Source organism: Manacus candei, unplaced genomic scaffold (assembly GCF_025592945.1).
Source record: "Manacus candei isolate 608988 ecotype Guabito, Panama unplaced genomic scaffold, ASM2559294v1 h1tg000002l, whole genome shotgun sequence".
NCBI lineage: Eukaryota > Metazoa > Chordata > Aves > Passeriformes > Pipridae > Manacus > Manacus candei.
In genome coordinates, this window is record NW_026138050.1 from 10,742,679 (window position 1) to 10,763,817 (window position 21,139).

The 21,139-nt window shown below is 43.7% G+C and overlaps 1 protein-coding gene across 1 annotated transcript; it reads left to right on the forward strand.

The window, feature by feature from the left end:
- Positions 1-900: 900 nt before the first annotated feature.
- EMP2 (epithelial membrane protein 2) lies at positions 901-19,890 on the forward strand. The gene is made up of 5 exons (XM_051778029.1): positions 901-1,252; positions 15,451-15,562; positions 17,482-17,575; positions 18,867-19,013; positions 19,595-19,890. Exons 2-5 carry the CDS (start codon positions 15,485-15,487, stop codon positions 19,777-19,779), a joined length of 504 nt encoding a protein of 167 aa, XP_051633989.1. The 5' UTR covers positions 901-1,252; positions 15,451-15,484; the 3' UTR covers positions 19,780-19,890.
- Positions 19,891-21,139: the final 1,249 nt, after the last annotated feature.

Below are 21,139 nucleotides of genomic sequence, written 5' to 3' on the forward strand. Positions count from 1 at the left end.
GTAAATGCCATCACCCCGTTGAAGAGGGCAATTATTTTATCTACTTGAGCAGGCAAGTAGGTAAAGCACCAAACGAAGGTGGAAACGCAGTGTTTGCCAGCGGCGATGATGGTCAGCGAACCCCTCCAGAAGACGGGGCTTCGTGAGTCGCGGGCAGTGACCCCGCTCTCACCTGCTGCCCGGGCATGGCTTTATGAGCGCAGATTTCCTCAGATCTGCACACACACACACACAGACACTTTTTCCTCCGTGACGAACAAGCCCAGACCAGCGATGGCAGCCTGGCGTGCCGGGCTCCGGGCCAGGGCGGCTCTGCCCCAACATGGCACTCGCTGCCGCTCGGGGCGGCCCCGGGCTCGTCCCTCAGCGACGGATGCTCTCGCAGCCGAGGGAAAGGGCTCCCGCCGGCGGCGGCCCCGGCGCTGAGGGGGGGAGCGGCGGGCCGGGTGACGGGAGGCCCCGGCGGGAGCGGCCGGAGCTCGGCCAGCTCGAAATGGCGCCTTCCCGCCCCCCTCCCCCGGACGGGCTCCCCGCCGGCCCCGGCAAGTCGCCCCGGGCCCCTTTGGGAGCCGCGGCTCCTTCCCTCCGAGACCGCTCCCGTGAGGGGGCTCCGCCCTGGGCATCGCCCCGTCCTTCCCGGGAAAGCCCTCGCCCCGCTGCCACCGTCCGTCCCGCCCGTCCCTCGCCCGCGGTGCCGGGGGGCATCACCGCCCCTCGCCGTGCGCGGCTCCCCCCGGGACGAGCCCCCGCCGCACTCCGCGCTCGGGAGTGCCGAGTCACTCCTGCGGGAGGCTCAGAGCAGCCGAGGTCCGGGGAGAGGGACAAGCGCCCGGCTGGTGGCATCCCGTGCGCCCCGGGGGACGGCGGGGGCAGCGCTGCTGGGACCGGGACCGGGACTGGGACCAGGACTGGGACCGGCTGCGGGGTACGACGGGCCGAGCGCCCCGGGGAGGGCCGGGCGGCGACGCGCCTGGATGCCCGCCCGCCGCCGAGTGGGAACGGGCGGGGAAAAGATCCTGCCGTGCGCGCTCCGTCCCTCCCTCCCTGCCTCCGTCCCCGCGCACTCTCTCAGCCACACACACGCTGAAAAGCTCACACCCCTTCTCCCGCCGCCAGCGGCCGGGGGGCACTTTTGAAAGCCGCTCTGGTTCCACACCCAGCCGCCGCTGACATCATTCCCGCAGGGAGGGCGGGCGGAGGCACCGCCGCCAGACGGTCGCAGCCCGCGGAGAGCTGCCCCCGGCCCGCGCCCGTGAGTACCGCGGGGGTGCGGGGGGAGCGGGGAGGAAGAAACCGCGGAAAAAGGGGGGAAAAAAAAAATAAAAATCGCGGGTTTGTTTACTGCGAAACGCATTTTATTTCGGTGCCGCGCCGTCGCTGGGCCGGGCGGGGAGAGCGGCCCCGCTGTCGCGGAGCTCCGGCCCCGCTGCCTCGCCCCGGGCGCTGCGGCCGTCGGGGAGCGGGCCGGGCCGGGCCGGGCCGGGCCGGGGGGCTCCTCGCCAGGCACTCTGGGCCGGGCCAAGCCGGCGGAAAGTTCGCGCTCTCTGCGGGATGGTTGCTTTGCTTTCTGTTCTCTTCTGTAGTGAACTCTCGCCGGAGTTCGCGTGTGCTGCAGGAACGTCTGGCTGCTCTTGGCAGCTGCCCCCCCTCTCCCCCCGGTGGAAGGAAAATACACTTAGATGTAATTCAGCGCAGATTTTTATGAAGTTTTTGCCAGCGTTAAACGTTTTTCCGCTTGAGTCAAACTGCAGTTTCACTCGCTGGTGGTTTCCGTCTGTATATAATGTCCCACTTACACCGGGGATGTTGTGTGCCAAATACCAGACAGGCAGCTCTCGGTGACATGGGTTGCCTGCAATATTGAGTATTGAATTTGAGAGGTCAGCTCCTTGTTTGGACATTTCTAGGAAGAATAGAGCACTGCTGGCCCTTCCTTAGCAGACAGGGCTTGCTCCTACTCACAGAATGCTGCCACCAAGGAACCTGCAGCTCAGTCTCTCTGATAATTTCTTGGCAGAAGTACTTTGTTCACATGGTGCAGGAAGATCCGTTTTTTTCCCAGCACCTGGGAATAGTATGTAAATGATAAGCAATTACCGTAGTTGAACATCTTAGAAGTATCTTCTGACTTGATACAGGGCTGTGAAGAGACCCACTGAGTAGCTCTAAAATATACACTGGATTTTCCTGGAGTTTTCTTTAGGAATTTTGAAAATAAACAGCTATGGTTGGCTAATCTCCACCAGAAAGAGAAAAAGTAGAACTTTCTCTTCACTTACTTTCAGACTCTGTACATACAGTGCTGGTGTGTTAACTGTGTAAAATAAGCCTTCTTGCCTGCCTGAGCAGATGTTTTTTCTGTCAAATAAAAGTAGTCTGTAATGACTCCTTCATTCAGACTTGCTCTAGGATGTTGATTTTGAAGGCTTTGCTGTCCAGGCAGGGTAAGGTAGCTCAGGAAGGAGCTGTGTGGCTGGACTGCCAGGGCTGAGATGCCAGATGTCTGCAGACGTGGGCAGGTAGGAACCCACACAAATGGCAGGGGACTGTTGGGCATGAGTTTCATTGAGGGAAGAAACATGAATTGCAGTTTGCTGGAGAGTCCTGCTATTTTTTTGTGAGTGTGCAACAAATACCATCGTAGGGAATGCAGCTGGGGTGCAGGTACTTACCACAGCTGGTGGCATCAAAGTGGGAGTCAAAACAAAGATATATGGAAAACATGGTCACCAGAAGCTGATATGAGTTTATTCAGCATAAGATGTAAGGATTTGACCTTTGCTTCAAAGACATTGAAAGAAAGAACTCTTGATGTTCTCTGAATCCCTTTGTGAGCTTGCAGAGTTGAGTTAGGAAATACTGTTGGGATACCTGAGGGAAGACTCATCCTCCATGCTGAATAAAGATGTGTACAGATTGTGTCATGGCAGCTGTGTGGCTGACATGGATGTTACCAGGTCAGCTGTCTACCCAGCCAGGAATCCAGGAATTACGCTGCCAATAGCCATCAACATTAACTGAGATGAAATGGAGCAATACCATGAAAACTCTTAGGAGGTGAACACTTTCTTGTTAGCATGTTCACTGGGGAAGGAAAATAGTCTGTTAATATAATTCAAAATAAAAACAACATACAATCAGTAGACAAGACACTACTGGTGTTGTATTCTTTATTTGTGGTCTGGAAAGACTTCTGTCATAAGCACACAAACAGTGTTGATTATGCTGTGGATCTGCCAGTGAGGAAAAAGAGAGAATTCTATTTGCTTACACAGATTTAAAACATTGCTAATAAAGGAAGTTGTTCAACAGACTGAGCAGGTCAAGACTGAAGGCTGCTGCAACATCGTTCTCTTAGACAAGGGTTCTGTCTCAGTTCTTAGATGCTGTAGTTATTGTTGCTGGCCAACAATGCTTAGAAGAAATTAAGCTCTCCATCTTATACCCACTTTCAGTTAATGCACTCTTGCTTTTAATAGCATCTCTTGCTCCACAGTTGCCTTGTGTCTTTCTCTTATTTTGTTGTCTTGTTTGTCTCAAGGTTGTTTCCCATCTTGGGTTTCACATTCCTGCAGTGATTGGAAGAAGAATGTTGTGCTCATTAATTTCATGTGGATATTTAGAGAAGCAAGACTTTCCTCCACTTTTGCTAAGTATACTAGTCGTATTCTATCTCCTTTCATGATGCTGTTTCCCTGTCCATTTAAAAATTAGATGGATGACAGCACAAGGAGACTCTTCCTTTTCACCTCAGTGGCTTGAGTATATTTTGGTTTTCCACTGGCACTTCACGTTCTATTTGTGTCTTGAGCATCATCTAAGACATGACACCACCACATAAATCAGTACAAGAATGTGTTTAATTAAAGAGATAAATAGGTCTCTGGGGACAAGATCTTTTATATTACTAGCTGGCAGATGTACTTTCCAGGTCCTCCTCCACGTTCCTGTTGGGAGAAGACCCAGCAGAATGAGGCACTGTGATACACAGGAACCAATAAGAAAGAGATTTGCTCTGAAGTGAAGCAAACATTTTATGTAAAATCCATGCAATACTTCAGCACAGCCAAATTTGAAAGTAGAAAGGAATGCACAGCTTTTATTGAAATCACATTGGTCTCAGAGGGAATGCAGAGGAAACATAAGCACAACACTAAGGAATTCCATTCATGGAGCTGTTTGTTAAGGTTTGTTTAGTTTTTGGATCCTCAAAGCAAACCAGTGATCTTTGCAGTGGAGTTTCAGTCTTGGCTGTTTTTGTTGAAAGCTTTGCTATTTTAAAGAGAAGATAATATTGTAAAATATATCAAAATGTCAGGTGATGCTCATGACTTCATTAGGAAGATAAGTATCTTAATTCTTAGAAAATAAATCTTGCTGGGTGGGATTCAAGAGAAAGCCTGATGTCCTGAATTCATCCATCAAAGGAATTATTATTTCTTCACTGAATGGGGAAAATGTAATTATGCCTTTTTATTTTGCCGATGAAGTTTCATGGGCAGGTTTAATGATGGTATGTGCATGCCAGGTGAAGCCTCATAATTTGGGTGTGACCTTAAAATACAACCCTCTGGCTGTGAAGAGATCTTCACAGGAGTCTGTAGGTGGGGCAGAAAGTGGCCTGACTCAAATACCCCTTAGAGATGGCTATAGGATATATATTTATGGTTTACTGCACTGATTCTTAAATGCTACGCTGTGTTTGGAACTGCACAGGCCTCAAACAGCCAAGGTGGGCAGTATGAACAGTCCCTCAGGTGTTTGATGCAGGTGTTACGTGTCCTGAAATACACCAAAATTCTGGTCTTCTTCCATACAGAAAGTGGCCTTCCAAAGTCTCTGGATGTCTCTGCTGAGGTGCACGTGCTGATGGTGATCTCTGTGGACTCACCTGCTCTCTAGGGCTGGCACTGCTCAATCCACAGAAACAACACACCAGCTGCTTAGTTCAAATGCAGAAACAACCCAAAGTCTGGGAGAAGAGTCTGATGTGGAGCTGTGGGGAGCTGGCTGAGCCTGCTCATCTGTCATGTGCTAGAGGGCTTGATGTGCCTTTACCTGGCACTGTGACTGGTGTGAAATGTGGCTCTGCAGGGACCCAGGCACTCCAAGCCTGGCCAAGGTGGATCCACAGGGCAGAGCAGAGCTGAGCTGGGGCAGGCAGAGGGGACTGGGCTGTTCCCATAGAGCACCGGAGTGTAGAACTGTGCAGCGAGTGTGCTCAAACAAGGGTTAGAAATCCTTCTACCTGGACTTGTAAAGTTCACATAGGAACCTTAAAGTTTTACTTTAATTGCGCCCATTGCAAATTAAAATGTAAAAATGGCATTCTGGAGCTAGGCTGGGTATTCAGTCATATGCTACAGTGTTGCTGTGAAACAAAATAGTAGTAGTTGTGGAAGAGTTTGCTCTATTTTATAGCCAACTGTTGTACCATCAATAGAAATGTACTTTCACACTCTTGATAGATGATGTGTAAACTCTGAAATAACTAAAACCAAAATTTCTCAATACAGAGCTAGTCAAAGCCAAATCAAAACAAGCAGTTTGAAAATTTTACAACAGCGAATGCAACACATTTAATTGCGAGCAATTTCCACAGAGCATCTGCCAAAGTTAAAACAATATCAGCTTTCATTTCTGCAGAATTAAATGCATTGCTTTCAATCTGGAAAGACAGACCTTTTCTGCCTTTGTTTGTTGGTTAATTAGGTGGAACAGCATAAATCACTCAAGTTGTTCTGTTGTATCTGGAATAATCTCTGGTAGGCAACAGTCTGTAGTGAGTAGACTCCAGGGTCTGAGATTTGCTCTCAGAACTGTGTTAATGTGTAGTCAGTGCTGCAGGTGTGCTTTTTTTACATTTAATCTGTCAACCTGTAGAAGGTCTGGTGTTATTCTTGGTCTGTCACTCCCTGCCCTGCCAAGGTATTGAACAGGGACAACCACGACAGTGAAATGTGGCCGCGCAGTGATTGAGCAGGGGTGAGGCCAGGCCACACCTCACTTCAGCTATTTGCTTCAGAAGCAGGTTCCCAGGAGGCTCCTCATAGCTCGAATAGCTTATCAGTGCAGCCCCGGGTCTTTGTCCAGCTCCATGGAAGGGCTGATTCCCTGAGCCAGAGGCAGGGCTGTGCCAGCAGGCTGCAAAGAGCTCTGTGGTTCCTGACCACTGCCCTTGAGTGCTGGGAGGCAACAGTAGCCCTTAGGTCACCCTCAGACAAGGGGGACAGGCCTCGCTGTCTCTTTGAAGCTTTGCCACCCACCTGAGAAATGAATCCTCCCTTAATGCCGACTGTGTGTTGTCATGATCACCCCGTGTTACTGCACTGCCCAGCAGGCAGCACTGCTCTCAGCAGTGCCTCAAGGCTTTGCAGGAGAGGAGAGAATTCAGCAGAGTGCCAAGGGCATGGGTATCATGCAAAAGCCTGTTGAAAACAGAGAGAGACCTCAGAGAAACTGTTGGGATGGGCTTCACAGGAGTGCAGAACTGGAGGGTCCTCTCAGGACACCACGTCTGCAATACCAGATCACATAAATCCTTTTTTTGTGGAGGCTGGTCTCTTTTTCCTATGCTGTGGTGATTGAAAGGTTGTTCCAGAATGTGATAGCTCTAAGAGTTATAATTTACATCCTAAATATGCTCACACCTGATTTATAGCCATTTATTTTCATCTGTAAATTAAACAGTTCTTTTTCCTTCTATGTGTTTGCCTTGACCTGCAAACAAGTATATCCCCAGTCTGTCTTCATCTTTGAAAATGAACAAGTCAGAACGAGAAGTTCTTGCCTTCTTAAGCTTAGGAAAACAAGCTTTTAGTACTTTTAGACCAGTTTGATTGTTAAGAAGGTTTTAATGTATACCACAACTTTGTTTATACTGAAGTGGTATCTGGTGCCCAACAAGCAAACTGGCTGAACAGAGGGGATGCATTGAACACCTGAAATAATGTGTGCTTTTCTTCATTTTCTGAGAATACAGTTAAGCTCTACCCATACATGCTTCAAGTTACAAACATTTTGTAACATGTTTTGCAGCTGCCTTTGTGAAAGCTCAGAGAATACATTTATGTTTTGTAAGAAACCAGAAACTGCAGTACAAAAGCAGTTCCTTCTTTCAAATTACTGCAGGGTTTTCTTAAACAATATGTGTCCTTTGAGAACTGATCTCTTGATCCATGGGGTATCTTTGATTAAAGACCATTTTTGTTAGCATTTCCCAAAGGCATGTGATGCTCAGCATAAACTGAAGGTGGAAGAGCACAGGGAATGATTATGATAGGAATTAAGAGATTAATTGTAACCCTTTCAGGTGTTATTTAGTAATATGGCAGCCTGCCTTACACCACTGTGGGTTGTGTTGGGATTTAGATGTAGACATAAAACAGCTTAAATCTGAGATTATCTAGCATAAAAGTACAGTTACAAGAAAAAGTGCTTTAGAGAAAAAGAATAATACATGGAAGATTTACTTTTGAGGAAGATGCTGGTTTGTGCTGCTAGAGGAGGAAAAACACTGTCTTTCTGCTGAACACACATAACCCTCTAAAGAGCAGCTTTGAAAAGATGAAGGCTTAAAGACTATAACTCAACTACACCTGTAGTCAAGGGTCTGCCAGTGTAGGCAACTGACTCCTGTACCTGCTAAATTGTCTTCTCAGCATATACTGGCTGTTCCATTTCTCTTCCAGGTTTTGATGGAGTGTTTGAAGACATGTATCTTGAATTTTTTAAGCTTCAGGCTATTTTTTATTTTTTTTGGGACTTTCAGGTGAGACGTCAAAAGGCACATTTTCCCTGTAAGTGACACTTCCCCACCCCCCAACAGGGCATTGTGTTCCTGTTTTCCCAGAGGTCCTGCTGGTTTTCTTCTGCTCAGTCTGCCCACAAAGGCTTCATGGCAGAGTGATTTTCCTCTGCAGTGCACAAAGCAGGGCCAGAGTGCAAGGAGTGGTAGGGCAAGTCTAAACCCAGTCCAGACTTGTTTGCAAATAAACGACTGACAGAGTTCCAGAAGTGGCAGCAATGCTGGCATCCCTGGGTCAAAACTTTATTAAAGGCATTCCTGAGAAATTAGAAACGTCAGCTTCTTTGGGTCTCTGTGCTCAAAGCTAGCACTTTGCATTTTTGCTGCAGTTTGTTTGTTGGGTTTTTTGGAAATGTATGGAACAGCAGGGTTATAATTTCCCAGACTTTGGAGTTCTGTCTTGACAGCACAGATCTAATGAGGAGAATGGGGTGAGAAGGGAGGAGGTCCAGGGAAGGTCTGCCAGACCTGACTGTAAGCACCATCTGTTTCCCTTTTGGTAACTAGGTAGGATTTCTGAGGAGGAGCCTAGATTTAGTGTTTATGAAGGCAATTCAGAAAGAGCTGGATGGGTGTTTCAGCATCCCCTCACACTTGGGTGAGAGGTAGACCAAGAACAAGAGCTTGTTCACTGTAAGTTTGCTATTGCACATGGAGTCCCACCAGTACCAGGAGGATGGACAGACATCCAACTGCTGTAATAAAAAAGGGTTTGACTAAGCTCTAGGTGCACATTTATATTAGTTGTGGTGCACACACAAAGCAGACCTCAGGGCTTTGGTTGCAAGGTAAGATTTTCTGAAAGAAGATGGATAAAAACTAGGTCGTATCATGTCTTGCCAGTTTGTCTCCAAGCCCCTGTATTTCACTATCAAAATACAACAAATTGACTGTAATTGTGGTGGAGGTTGCTGGGTCTTAACACAGTCTACTACAAGGGCACCAACAAATCCAGATCTGGCAGGATGACTCTACTTTCATTTTCTGCCATGAAGTTAAAAAAAACATAAATGTTGTAATTCAAATAGAGCTCTAGAAAGTGGTGTGGGTTAAGTTTTGCTGTATTGATTTCCTTTTTTTTACCTTACTGTGATTGAGTGCAGGGAACATTGATTCATTTCCTTCTGATTTCCTTGCTTTGTGAGGAAGGACTTTGAAAAGCAGCTGGAAGTGACAAGCTCTCTTCCTTCCACATAAAACAGGTAGTACAAAGAGCTGTGGGCTTGAATGCATTCTCAATGAAGTGATTGATCATAAACAAAAAGAGCTGATGGTGTCTGTGCCATCTAGGGGCTGACAGGACACTTACCCTTCTTGATTCCAAGTCCAGCATCAAGTAGGGGGGTGAAATTTTATTTCATGAAGAGCAATGCTTGGCTTCATACCAGGAGGAAATTGGGTGGGAGCCCATCTGCTGCACAGAGTGTCACTCTTCCTTTGCACTTCCCTCCTGGGTCTCTATTCAGTGTTGGAGAGGTCTAGTCAGAGCCCACCAGCACCTCTTGGAGGTGTCCTGGCTGGCCAAGGAGATCACTGGTTGAAGGAGGACGTGCTGTTTCTGTACTGACTGTTAGCTGTGTAACCCCTGAGCAGGAAAACAGGTCAGGATTTGAATGTACACTTGAACATGAAGAATAGGTTGGAGAGGGTCCAGTTCTACAATCTGTTCAGTTCCCTGAACACAGAATATGTGAGCACAAATACAGAGACTTCCACATCTGTTGGTAGACCTATTTTGTTAATTACTGAGTTACATTTATAAATAAGACTTTAATAAAAGCAAAACCTCATTTTCTATGTAGTTTGTGCACCTGTGAGCTCTAATAGTAGCAGCTCACTTCATGCACCAGGGAACTAATAATATATTTTCCAGGGATTCTTGGCAGCAAAGCCTTTGCATGCTGTTTATAAACCTACCTGCAGTGTTAGCTTTAAGATTAGCACTTCTGTCCTATGAAATGTTTAAAGGCTGGTTCTCTAAAGTAAGGCTCCAAAGTCATCATGTAAAATAAAACTAGATTGTTTTAGCTGTGTTTTCCAATATGCATTGATGATACAATAAAAGAGACAGAAAAGTACAAGATGTGCTTATCCTTTCCAGATTTCTTGCATGATTGAAGGGTTCTTCTGTAGCTGCCATGGACAGGATCCAGATGTGTGGCAGCAGGGCAAGAGCCCAGCAACCCCTGGGGGGGTGAGGGCAGGGAGGATGGGCAGCTGTGCTGGGCACCTGTGCCAGGGCAGCCTTGCAGCTCGGGCACATGGACAGGTTAACTCTACAGCAACAGAAAATGCCAGGCAGGTGATCCAATGGAAATGGATGAATGTACAGATACCACAGACTGTGAGTAGGGTGAGAGCAATAGTCAGCTTGGAGAACATGTAGAAAGAAAACATGAGTTTGGGTATTACCTGCCTTGTTTTAAGGAATATACTCCAAATTATATCTTGTGATGCTGGTGCTCCCAACTGTTAAATTAACACAGGCAAAAAGAATAAAGAAACTTGAGTAAGTTGTTTCAACTGGTGTAATTATTCCCTTGGTGTTACATTTCCTGATTTTCTTGTCCTTTATGTTGTTTTGTATTTAGAGGTTAGAGGATTGTTGAAATCCTCAAAGCTTTTGCTGGTTTGGGAGAAATTCTGCCTTCTGAACTTATTTCACTTTTGGTTCCAGTTCTGAGAATCACATAAGAAAAACAGAACGCTTCATAGTTGGTAAAAGAAAAAAAAAAGAAGAAAGTTAACAGTATCACTCTGTTCCTTATAAACCAGGGAGTTTTATGCAAGTTTAGAGATAATGGTACAGGCAAAATGTGAGCCAACTTCTGAGTTTTCTGTCATGAGACACCAGGAGATGTGGCACAAGAACTCAGGGCAAAACAAAATGATCATCATGTAAATCCAAACATCTTGTGATGCATCACAAGATGACAGACTTCTCATGCTACAAGTATACCAACTTTTTCTTCTAAATTCACATATTCAGTCTTAATTATAGCACTGAGGGGCAGAAGAATTGATTATGAAGAAGGTCTGCTTTGATTCAGTGTTACACCAGTGACCTCAAGAAAGTTCAGCTGAGCCGGGTGCTTGTTGATGGCCCAAAGACCTGCTGTTCGAGTTGCAATGAAACATCTCAGCACAGAGAGCTGCAGGTCTGGTAACTTGTTTAGCAGGATCGTCTGCCCCTTCTCTTGGGTGTGTCTTTCCAGCACACTGAACGTGGGTGAGGAGCAGTCTGCACACCCCCAGCCTGGGTCTGCACAGAGCAGGAGCTGTTCTGCAGTGATTTGGGTGTTTCTGAGCATAAACCAGGATTGTCTGTGCTGAGATTTTCTCATACGTGGACTCAGATGAAGATGGTAGAGAAGCCTGACTTGATCTGAGGAAGTGAGGGCAGCAGCCAGTGTTAGAGGGTAAGCTTTAGCCTTTCCAATGCAAATGAGCACAGGATAAACATACTGTACTATGGACGTGTTTCTCTGGTTGCAAAAATCAAGTATGCACAAACATAAGAAACAGCCTGGCAGCAGAGTTGAACTGCATGGGAAGGAACAAAAGCATGTGTTGTGGAGATGACATCTGGGCTGGAAAGTAGCGATAGAACTTCTGCTAAGAACTGTCAAAGACAGTTTTCATTTTTGCTTGTTTGCTGTACTAAACAGCAGAAAAAAATCAAATAGTCATGTTTCTTTGTACTGATGGACATTAAAGATAAACTTTATCTTAAAGATAAACTGAGGCTTTTTTTGCAGGGGTGTGTGTGCGTGTGTAATTTGACATAGGGAGGCAATCCAGTTTTGTAACATGTTTGCCTAGTGCAGTACAGAAATGTTGGAAACCCTGGCCTGGATACCTTATTTTACTGTGCACTTTCTGTGATTGTTGTACTGTTCTATCTCGTATGGAGGTACTTGTCTCTGCCTGTCCAGAAGATTTGAGCAGAGGCCCTTCTTAGCCACTTCTTGTAAAGCTCATCAGGCTCTCACATGGAAGGTGCCAAACTACTGCTTCTAACAGTCTGTGTGACTGCTGTGTTTATCCTCCCTGTGCAAAACAAGGTAGCATTGGAGTATTACCCAGAAACAGTTCTTCTGCACCCATTGAAAAAAAACTCTGCTGTTAATACAACTGGCCTTCTGTTTTCAATGTGTTTTGTGTAAGTATCCTGCAACTTAACAGCATTTGTGGGAAAGTTTATTACCACAGCAAATCTGGATTGTTCAGTGGGATTCTCATAACTCACTCTCTCTGGATTCAGTGGCAGTCTGCACTTGCTGCTCAGCAGTACCTGTGCATTTCTGCCTTACCCCATCCTTTGTGAAGTGGTATTAAGTGCTGAGCCTTGCAATTGAAAGAATTCGGGTTGACATCCAATGTCATTCTTACTGTGGCACCCAAATCTGTTTTTAATGTCACAGGTGATGAGCTAAGTCAAATGTAATGTTCTCTTTTGTCAGAGCTTTGCTGGAGGTTCGTAGAGGGAGGTTGCTGAAAGAGCTGCAGCTTGACAGGGGAGCAGAGCTGGAAGGGGCCTCTGAAGGTCTCTGGTGCAGACTCCAACTCCAAGCAGGGGGTTAGTTCAGGACATTCTGGGCCTTGCTTCAGTCAAGTTAGGAAAATGTCCAAGAATGGAGATCCCACAGCCTCTTGGGCTCTGTTCCAGTACTTAATCATGCTCATTGAATATAATTAATACTTTTTTTTTTTTCAATTGGAGTATTCCTTGTTGCAACTTGTGGCTGTTGCCTCTAGTCTTTTCATCATGTACTTCTGGGAAGAATGGCTCCAGCATCTCTGTTAAAAGATAGTTCAGTGTGTCCAAAAAGCCTTTCTCTTATGTGTGTGTGTGTGTGAAAACTATTAAAAGAATTCAAACCACTTTGGGAAATGATGAACAATATCTGTGCCTAAAGGCAGTGTACTTAAAATCATGAACTCCTTGACTTGAGAGCATAGTGTGTACCACTGCAAATGAGAGAAAGTGAAAAATCACTCTGCCCAGGGAGCTTTTCTTCATTTTATCTGTAATCTGGAGACTAAAACAGAGGAGTTGAGCATTGATTCATTTAAGAGAAGGCTCCTGCAAGAGCAAGAAGCCTTTAAAGCAGTGTGTATTGGCACTGATAATAGGGCAGTGCTTCCAAAGCTGCTAAATAGCAATGGAAAAAATTACTACAAACCCCCCTATCACATTACATCACACAGATACCAAAGTTTTACTTGAAAGAGTCTGATCATTTCTATGCATCTCCTTAATACAGCTGATTCCAGATTCCCATTCACTTAATAGTGCAAAGTACAAGATTCCCAAATTTAGGTGATTTAAAAATGTATTTGCTCTTCTTATAGACAACCCCTTTTAAGCAATATTTTGCATAAATTAATTAAATTAAATAAAGTGTAAGAGAAGATAGGGTTTTGATCTAGCTCAAATTGCTGGTGGTTCTGTTGAGCAGAATTGGTTCAGGCAGGTTAAACAGCAGTTTGCTCTTGCTGGTACCCTCCATTTCAAAAGAGTGAGGCAAAAGCCTCTGGCACGTGGCAGCTTCCAAAGGGGCTTCAGCTGCTGAGAAGAGAACTGGGAACAATTGTGAACCTGAAGAAAGCCCTTGAGAAACAGTTAATAGTGAATAAGAAACAAAGAGGAGTCCAGCTAGTCTGCAGAATAGGATGTAACCAAGGTGTTTGGTTAGTAATACATTATTAGAATTCTGAATCTTAATACAAAGGGTGTTCTCAGAAATTCTCCATGTCAAGACATAACTGTTCCCCTCCCTTGCTCATAGGAAGAGGAAAGGAGCTGCCTGCTGCTGGGAGAGGTACCAGGCTTTGTCCTTGGAGGAGGAAGAGGTTCTTGCTGAGGGAGTGGAAGGATCTTGAGTCTCCAAAGTGAGCTTTTAAATTTCAGCATTGTCTGGAGTGAAGGAGGACTAATAGTTCCTTCTGAGAGATCAAATCCAGAATTTCTGCCTTGAGGGGGATGCAGATACTGCAGTAGCTTCTTGTGTCATTGCTTGGCTGCATCGTAGGAGAGGACAGCTGCTCTTTGCTTCCTGCCCACAGATCACAGTTTCTCTGGATCTCTCCTGGATAACTGGTTCTTGCTGTCTTTTCCTGGTATTAATTACTTGGAAATGGCCTTTCCTTCCTTTCCCCCAGTGTACTTAATCCCTGTATCCATGTATCTGTGTGCACACAAAACAAAAATCTGTTTCATTCAATCTTGGCTTTATTTGGGTAAAACATAAAATGTTTTCTTCTCCTCATCAGCCATACATGTTTATCCATCCTGTTTGAAACACTTCTGTTTATGGCTGAAAACAGTAAAGCAAAAACATTGACTTGACTGAAGATTAAGTGGATTTTTCTGTGCCGACAAGTCTTGATTTTGCAAGATGGGTTTTAATTAGGTTACGTTTTTTCGGTCTCTCTTACTTTGTGATACTTCATGTAATAAGATGAAATTGTATTGTTATTCTTAAAATAATACTGAATATAATTTGATTCTCTCTCCTTATATGGCAAATGACTGTTGCATTATTGTCTGCTTAGATACCATCAGTGCAAGAAATGAAACTGAGAAAAAAACCAGCCACAAGACAAGAGGGGTGCTGTGCAAACACTGGTACATTTCACAATGAAAATATTTTGGTGTGGCATTATACAAACCCACAAAATATCTTCTTTTCCTTCTTCCTTCCCTTCATTCAAGCAAGGCTCGATGGAGAGCCATGAATGACATTTCTAGAAGCAGAACTGGGTTCAGAGGACCTTGAGTCATGCAGCAGAATGGGCTTGTTGGAGGAAATTGTCACTTTCTGTTCTTTGTTGTGGCCGAGAAGGCAAAGTTTAACAGAGAGGAAATGGGAAGGAATACAAACTTGAGTAGCTGCTTTTCCTATTTTAGGATTTGACTTGGCTCTGCCATTCAGTCATTGCAATTAGATATGGGTATAAGGTTATCCCATCATTTTTCTCAGAAACACTTTCATACTGTTTGCCTTTGATCTTCTAACACTGTACTGCAGTGGAGATGTAAAGGATTAATCTGGAATTTTTGTCTCACTTCAATGTGTTCTTACACTGTTGATTATGTTCTTGTTGAAGTTTTGCAGAGTAGTTATATTTTGACCCAGTGGGAATTGCAGGGGATCTGCTTTAAAGATGCTGTCAAAATAGTCCTTTTATTTGGTTAAATTATCCATGTGGTTCATGATTCTAGTAAATAGCAGAAGAAAGGGGGTTAGACATGTGAGGCTGTAATTTGAAAAGCACTGCTCTAAAAGCTAACATGAAGGACTTTTCCATCCTTGCTGGAGAAGCACACAGAAAGAAACTTCTCTGTGTGTTTATTCACTGCAGCCATTTCGCTGGAAGGTTGCAAAATGCACCTCTTGGCTTCATTTCAAGTTGTGATTCATTTAACACCTGTGATGCCAGTTAAGTATCTCTGGAGGTAGAACTTGTGCTGTGGAACTCAAACTGCATCCGATGTTCCTGACTCTTTAACAGCACCTCACTGTGAGATCCACTGATGCTGACCCGGACTGCTCAGAGCCACAGCAAAGCAGTGTAACTGCAGGTTGATTCACTGACAGCTTTTAAAGATTGTTCCTATTTGCCCTTCTGTTTGACAGATTGATCTCAGACTAAAGCCTCCCCAGAGCAAGGATGTTGATTCTCCTGGCTTTCATTATTGTGTTTCACATAACCTCAGCAGCACTGCTGTTCATCTCAACTATTGACAATGTAAGTGCCATTTCTTCCCTTTTTCTCTCAAACATGCAGGCATTTCTTTGCTTCATAAAAATGGAGTTTTTCTTCTCTAGTTGTCTTCAACTTGCTTATTGAAAGCACGTAAGGTGGAGCTATGGGACTTGGTTCAGCTGGATATGAGGAAAATGGGGGGAAATCTACTGTCCTTTTATGTCAAGTATATGAAGTCAAACAGCTCATGATTAATGTGTGGGGATAATTTCAGTCAAGGTGTGCTTTGCCTCAGAAATGGTTGTCCAAGATACCCAGTTAAATCATGAGAGACCCCACGAATGTATCTGTGTCTATACAGTTGAAGCAGTTTCAGCACAAAGTTTTAGAATAATTTCTATTGTATTCTTTTCAAATTTCCATTTTATTTTTGCGACCAGAAAGAATTTCCCTTCCAATATTTACATCTAGCTTTTAATTGAATTTTCCTCTTTCCAAAACAGCCCACTGTCCTGATCAGTAGTCTGTGCTCTTTCTTTCTCCAAGAGGTCTGGTGTGTACAGGATTTTGAGATTAAAAAATTTGCTGCTGAAAATACTTCACTGTTGAGTGAAGCTGGTTTGAATCCCATGGTCTTTTCCAAGACTATGCTCCAAATGAAATGATGTGTTACCCACAACTATTTCTTGCAAAGTTGTACAAACTCAGATGTTATCTTTCAGTCAGCTGGTTGATTTGTTCCATGGAGGTAGGTCATTAATTGAGCACTAGAGCAGGTTGTCTTACCCTGTTCCTTTGAATATTTAGAAAGCAAGGACAGTGAGCAAAGCAACTTATTCTTAGTTCAAGTCTGCTACATACAAACCAAATTATTACAGAAATAAACCCCTGCTTTTTCATTAGGTACTTTTTAACAATTGCAAACTTAAACTGTGGAACCACCTTCTGCTGGATTTAATGATCTTAAGAGGCTTTTTATAGTCATGAAAATAACTCTGAAAGGATTATATAGTGCTCAGAGCTGAAAAATAATATATTGAACTTGGACTGCAAAATCCAAATGAATGGCATCCTGAGAAAGTAATGCTTTTTCTTAAAACACAGCATTGTTATTACACATATTCCTGCTACCATAATATATTATAGTTTTAACTGCAGTATTGTTTGCAAAGCTGCACAGTAAGCTGTGAGGTTTCTGGAATGTCTCTTTCAGCAGCAGATCCTACCAGGAGTCATATTTAAAAGTCATATTTTGTACAACTCTAGTCAAAACAAAGGCCTGGGTAGCTATTGGAATGGGAATGGGTTTCCTGAGGAAATGCCACTTGTGTGGAGTGCTTGTCGTTTTGCAGGCTACCATAAAAATCTGTTCAGACACTGCAGTGCCATTTTGCCTGGAATGTTAAAACCTCAAAACAGAAATACCACAGGAGGATCTTAATTTGTCAGATGCCAAAGTGTTCATACTGCGTTTGTCCATTGACAGCACAGCTGCATTACATTGAGATTTATCAATTCAGTGGCAGGAACCAGAACATTTATAAAGGATTCTGTTTCATAGATGTATACCCTGCTGTTTCCTGCAAATTAGCAAATGCTGTGCCTTAGGTGTGCATCCTAAACAGGGTCTGGATGTACAAAGCAGATCTTGCCTAGGTGTCTTATGGAGAGAGCAGTCACTGACTACCCGAAATTTCTGCCCAAACAGTGGAAATCCCTTGTGCTTTGGGATGTTTAAGATTCCCTCTCCTACCTTACAGAGGTCTAAAGTGAGAAGGACATGAGGATGATATACCCCTTATTCCAAAAGGCCGTTAAATCTCAAATTTAGTTTGAGTGATTAAGTATCAAAAATGAACAGAAAATCATTCCAGCTGTTGTACAGTTGATGGATGACTAAGGAGTTCTGTGGGATTTTTTGAATTTTTTCTCTGTAAGAGCTCTTTACTTTTACTTTGCAGGCCTGGTGGGTAGGAGATAACTTTTCTACAGATGTCTGGAGAATGTGTACCACGAATACTAGCACCTGTCTGGCTATTACTGATCAGTTCAGAGGTGAGTGTCTCTCCGTGCCTATGTCTCTGTTCCTTTAGCAGGTCTGCTGAAATTGCTATGAAATCTGCAGGGGCCATAATGTAATTGTTCAAAAATCTGCATGCCCTAACTGCACAGGTCTTCCAAAAAGTTTAATAGTTGTTTTTGATTTTGGAAAAGCAGCTGTTCCAGCAATTTCTGTGAGAGGAAAGCAGAACTGTCGCAGGCACTTAAAACCTCAGTGCAAGAGAGTAAACACAAACAACTAACAAGAAGTGCTAAAGAGTTGTTAAAAAATTAGATCAGGTAAAAACAGTAAAGTCATCTGAATCTGATAGAATTTGCCTCAGAATTGAACTTGCAAAGAAGAACTTAAAAATACTGGCTGTGCACAAGAATGGGGGGAAAAGTGGCAGACAGAACACAAGCTGGAGTTTTAACAAGGAGGCCTTAATATACAACCCAGCATAATATCCTGCTTTACAAAAAATAAATGTGTTCTCAAATGTTACATTTGCTTTATTTCTGCACCTTCAACTTGGGTGCATATTGAACAGGTAGATAATTTGAAGAGCTGTGTAGCCATGAAATAATTTTGCTTTCGAGGCATCAGGTTGGTTCAGGGCCTCTAACCTGCAGTGAGATTATCCATCACACACAGATTTAAGGGTTTGCAGCTGATGTATTGCTGTGCATCCACTGCAGGCAGGTCCTCAGGCTGGTGGATGATGTTTGCTGCTCCCAGAGCTCTGACTGCAGTGGCTGTGCTGGAGGAGAGGGGTTGCAGGAGCTCAGCCTGGCTGGAGCGTGGCTGCAAAGTTACACAAAGTAGCTACACGTAGTTAAAAATTTATTGGTCACTGCAGCTCCTGGTTACAGGGAAGTCATTGACGGGATAAAAATCCAGATCGGAGGAATCTTTTGTGCCGAGTGTGGATATCCTGTCTGGTTACATCTCCTTGGATAGGGCTGTCTCCAGGTCTGGTTGGAGGCTGGGGTCTGCCTCTGTGAGCCATTTGGGACAGCTGGCAGTTGCACTGTGCTTTTAGTACACTGATGGTAGCAAAGGATGTGGTGTGGGAGGAACAGCCTCTTCAGTATTTTTATTCAGTTTTATGAGAAGCTTTTAAGAATCCTCAAACCACTGACTGCATCAATACCAAGGAAGCAGGGAAGAACCACTCTAAGGCAATGCACAGCGGGTTTGCTGTGTCTGCTGGACTCCTGCTTCCAGGACATAGCTCTGCCCCTCATTGCAGGAGGAGCCAAAGAGAGAAACTATTTTTAATCAAGGCTACTTTTGTTTCTGCAGAGTATCAATCGATTCAGGCCGTTCAGGCTGCCATGATCCTATCTACTATCTTCTGTTGTGTGGCATTTCTGGTTTTCATTCTTCAGCTCTTCCGTCTCAAGCAAGGAGAAAGATTTGTGTTAACCTCAATCATCCAGCTCCTGTCATGTGAGTGATTTTTCAACACTTGTAACTTTAATGGTGTTTTTGTGAAAGTAAGGAAAGGGAAGGGGAAAAAGGTTTCAAAAAGAATGAGCTGCATGAGGAATTTGTAGGGCTCTTGAGGCCACAGCTTATCCTTCATATTTGTTTAAACAGTGAACTGCTCCATTCTTTAATATTGAGGGAGTTAAAACATGGATGTCATCACTGCTCAGAATAAAGTAATTTAAACTTGGAAGGGAAAGAATTTGAGATTCTGAACTTCTTGAACAAGTTAAATAACTCCGTAATTGTTACAGGCAGGTACTCTGTTTTTTGTCAGTCTTTAGAACTATCCAGATGTTCAGAATTGTTTTCTGTTCACTGCAAATAACACAGATACACAACAGCACTTCAAATTTAATCCATGCCAAAGAAACTGAGAATATGACCTGAAATGCTTCCAGCTTAGTCTGAGGATGGAAAACAAGTGTCTGCAAAGAAAGGACATTGGTGGAAGCAGCTGACAGAAGAGAGACAGTGAATAGTTATATATATATTGATAATATTTCAAGATGCTAAACTTTATTATTTTCTTCCTCCTCCAGGTCTGTGTGTTATGATTGCAGCTTCCATTTACACAGACAGGCATGAAGAACTGCACCAGAGCTATGAATATAGGATGGAAGTTTCTAAAGGCCAATATGGCTATTCATTTGTCTTAGCCTGGATTGCATTTGCCTTTACCCTGATCAGTGGTGTGATGTACTTAGTATTAAGGAAGCGTAAATAAATGTCAGCAGCTAGTTATTTCTGTCACTGCAGTACAAGACCAAATTCCAGTAACCATTTTGTATATAATCCTTTACATGGTTTTGTAGTAAAGGTATTGTTTCTCTAAAAATGTACTGTGTTCTTGATATGAAACAAATCACAAAAAAAAAAGAAGGCAGGTGAAATGGGATGCTGGGCACCTACAGGTCAGGGGTCGGAGCAGGACAGAGCCAAGTTGTTCCTTTTACATATTTCATCATCATATAAATGGTTTTCCCTTTACCAGACATTAACAGTTTCTTCCTGGCCTCTCGAAGATTACAAATAAAGCCCGTGCAAATTAGTTTATAAGCAATATGCTAACTGTATTCCTGGACCAGATGTATCCCTTTGGAATGTGTTAAATATAAGGGGGTGTAAAAAATGAGGCCCAGATCACAATGAAAAAGGAAAGAATTATAAAGCCCAAAGCTGCACTGAGAGTGTCTGTCCTGGCACTGGACCAGTGTTCTGCTCTTTGTAATGTGCAGTAAGTGTCATCAAGTTTTTATTAAAACCACTTGCTTTGCAAAAGTAAACAACTCCTTTTTGTACTCCAGCAAATGTTTCTCTTCTTCTCTTTCACATTTAATTTAAGCCCAGACCCTTTGGCGGGAGAACTCACTGGCAAATTCACTGTTCAGCTGGGACCAGCACAGTCTGAGCAGTTAAGGAATACCCTACTCCAGTCCTAAATCCCTTTATTTTTGCCTTGTGTGTAGCCTTTCTGCAGGGTAGAACAGGAAAACATGCATCACAGTGCCTTCATCTGCAGCTTTCCAAGCAAATTAGTGATCAAGCAATGCCAGATTTAGGTTTTTACAGCCAAACTCAGCATGGTTATTACACTGGGCTCTTATCATGTAGTGATTTCATGGTTTATATGGCCTTTACAAAAGCATTCCCTGAGTCTGCCCATTAGGAAATTGGCCTTTAAAAAATTCATTTTAAATTCTTTTGTGGATTTTACTGGAACTAAACACTACTACTAAACAAATCAGACTGCAATTACTATGCTTATGAATTCCAGACTAGGTTTTCAAGATAAAATGACTTGGTGGTTTTTATTTTTCAGTAATTTTGTGAGCTAAATCTGTGCTGTAATACCAGGCTTAGCTGCTCAGCAGTGTAATACTGACTTTGGGTGATGGTGATTTTGGAGTTGGGAGATCAGTGTGGAGAATGAAGTGGCCTTTTCTGGTTAGTCACAGCTTTGATGCTTAAGTAGAGATTTGACTTTTTAAAAGCTCTAACCATTTATTTATTTCAGTGTATTCACTACAGCTGGCTCAATACCCAGGCAATAAAATAGTAGAATAGGTTTTGAATCAGGTATTTAG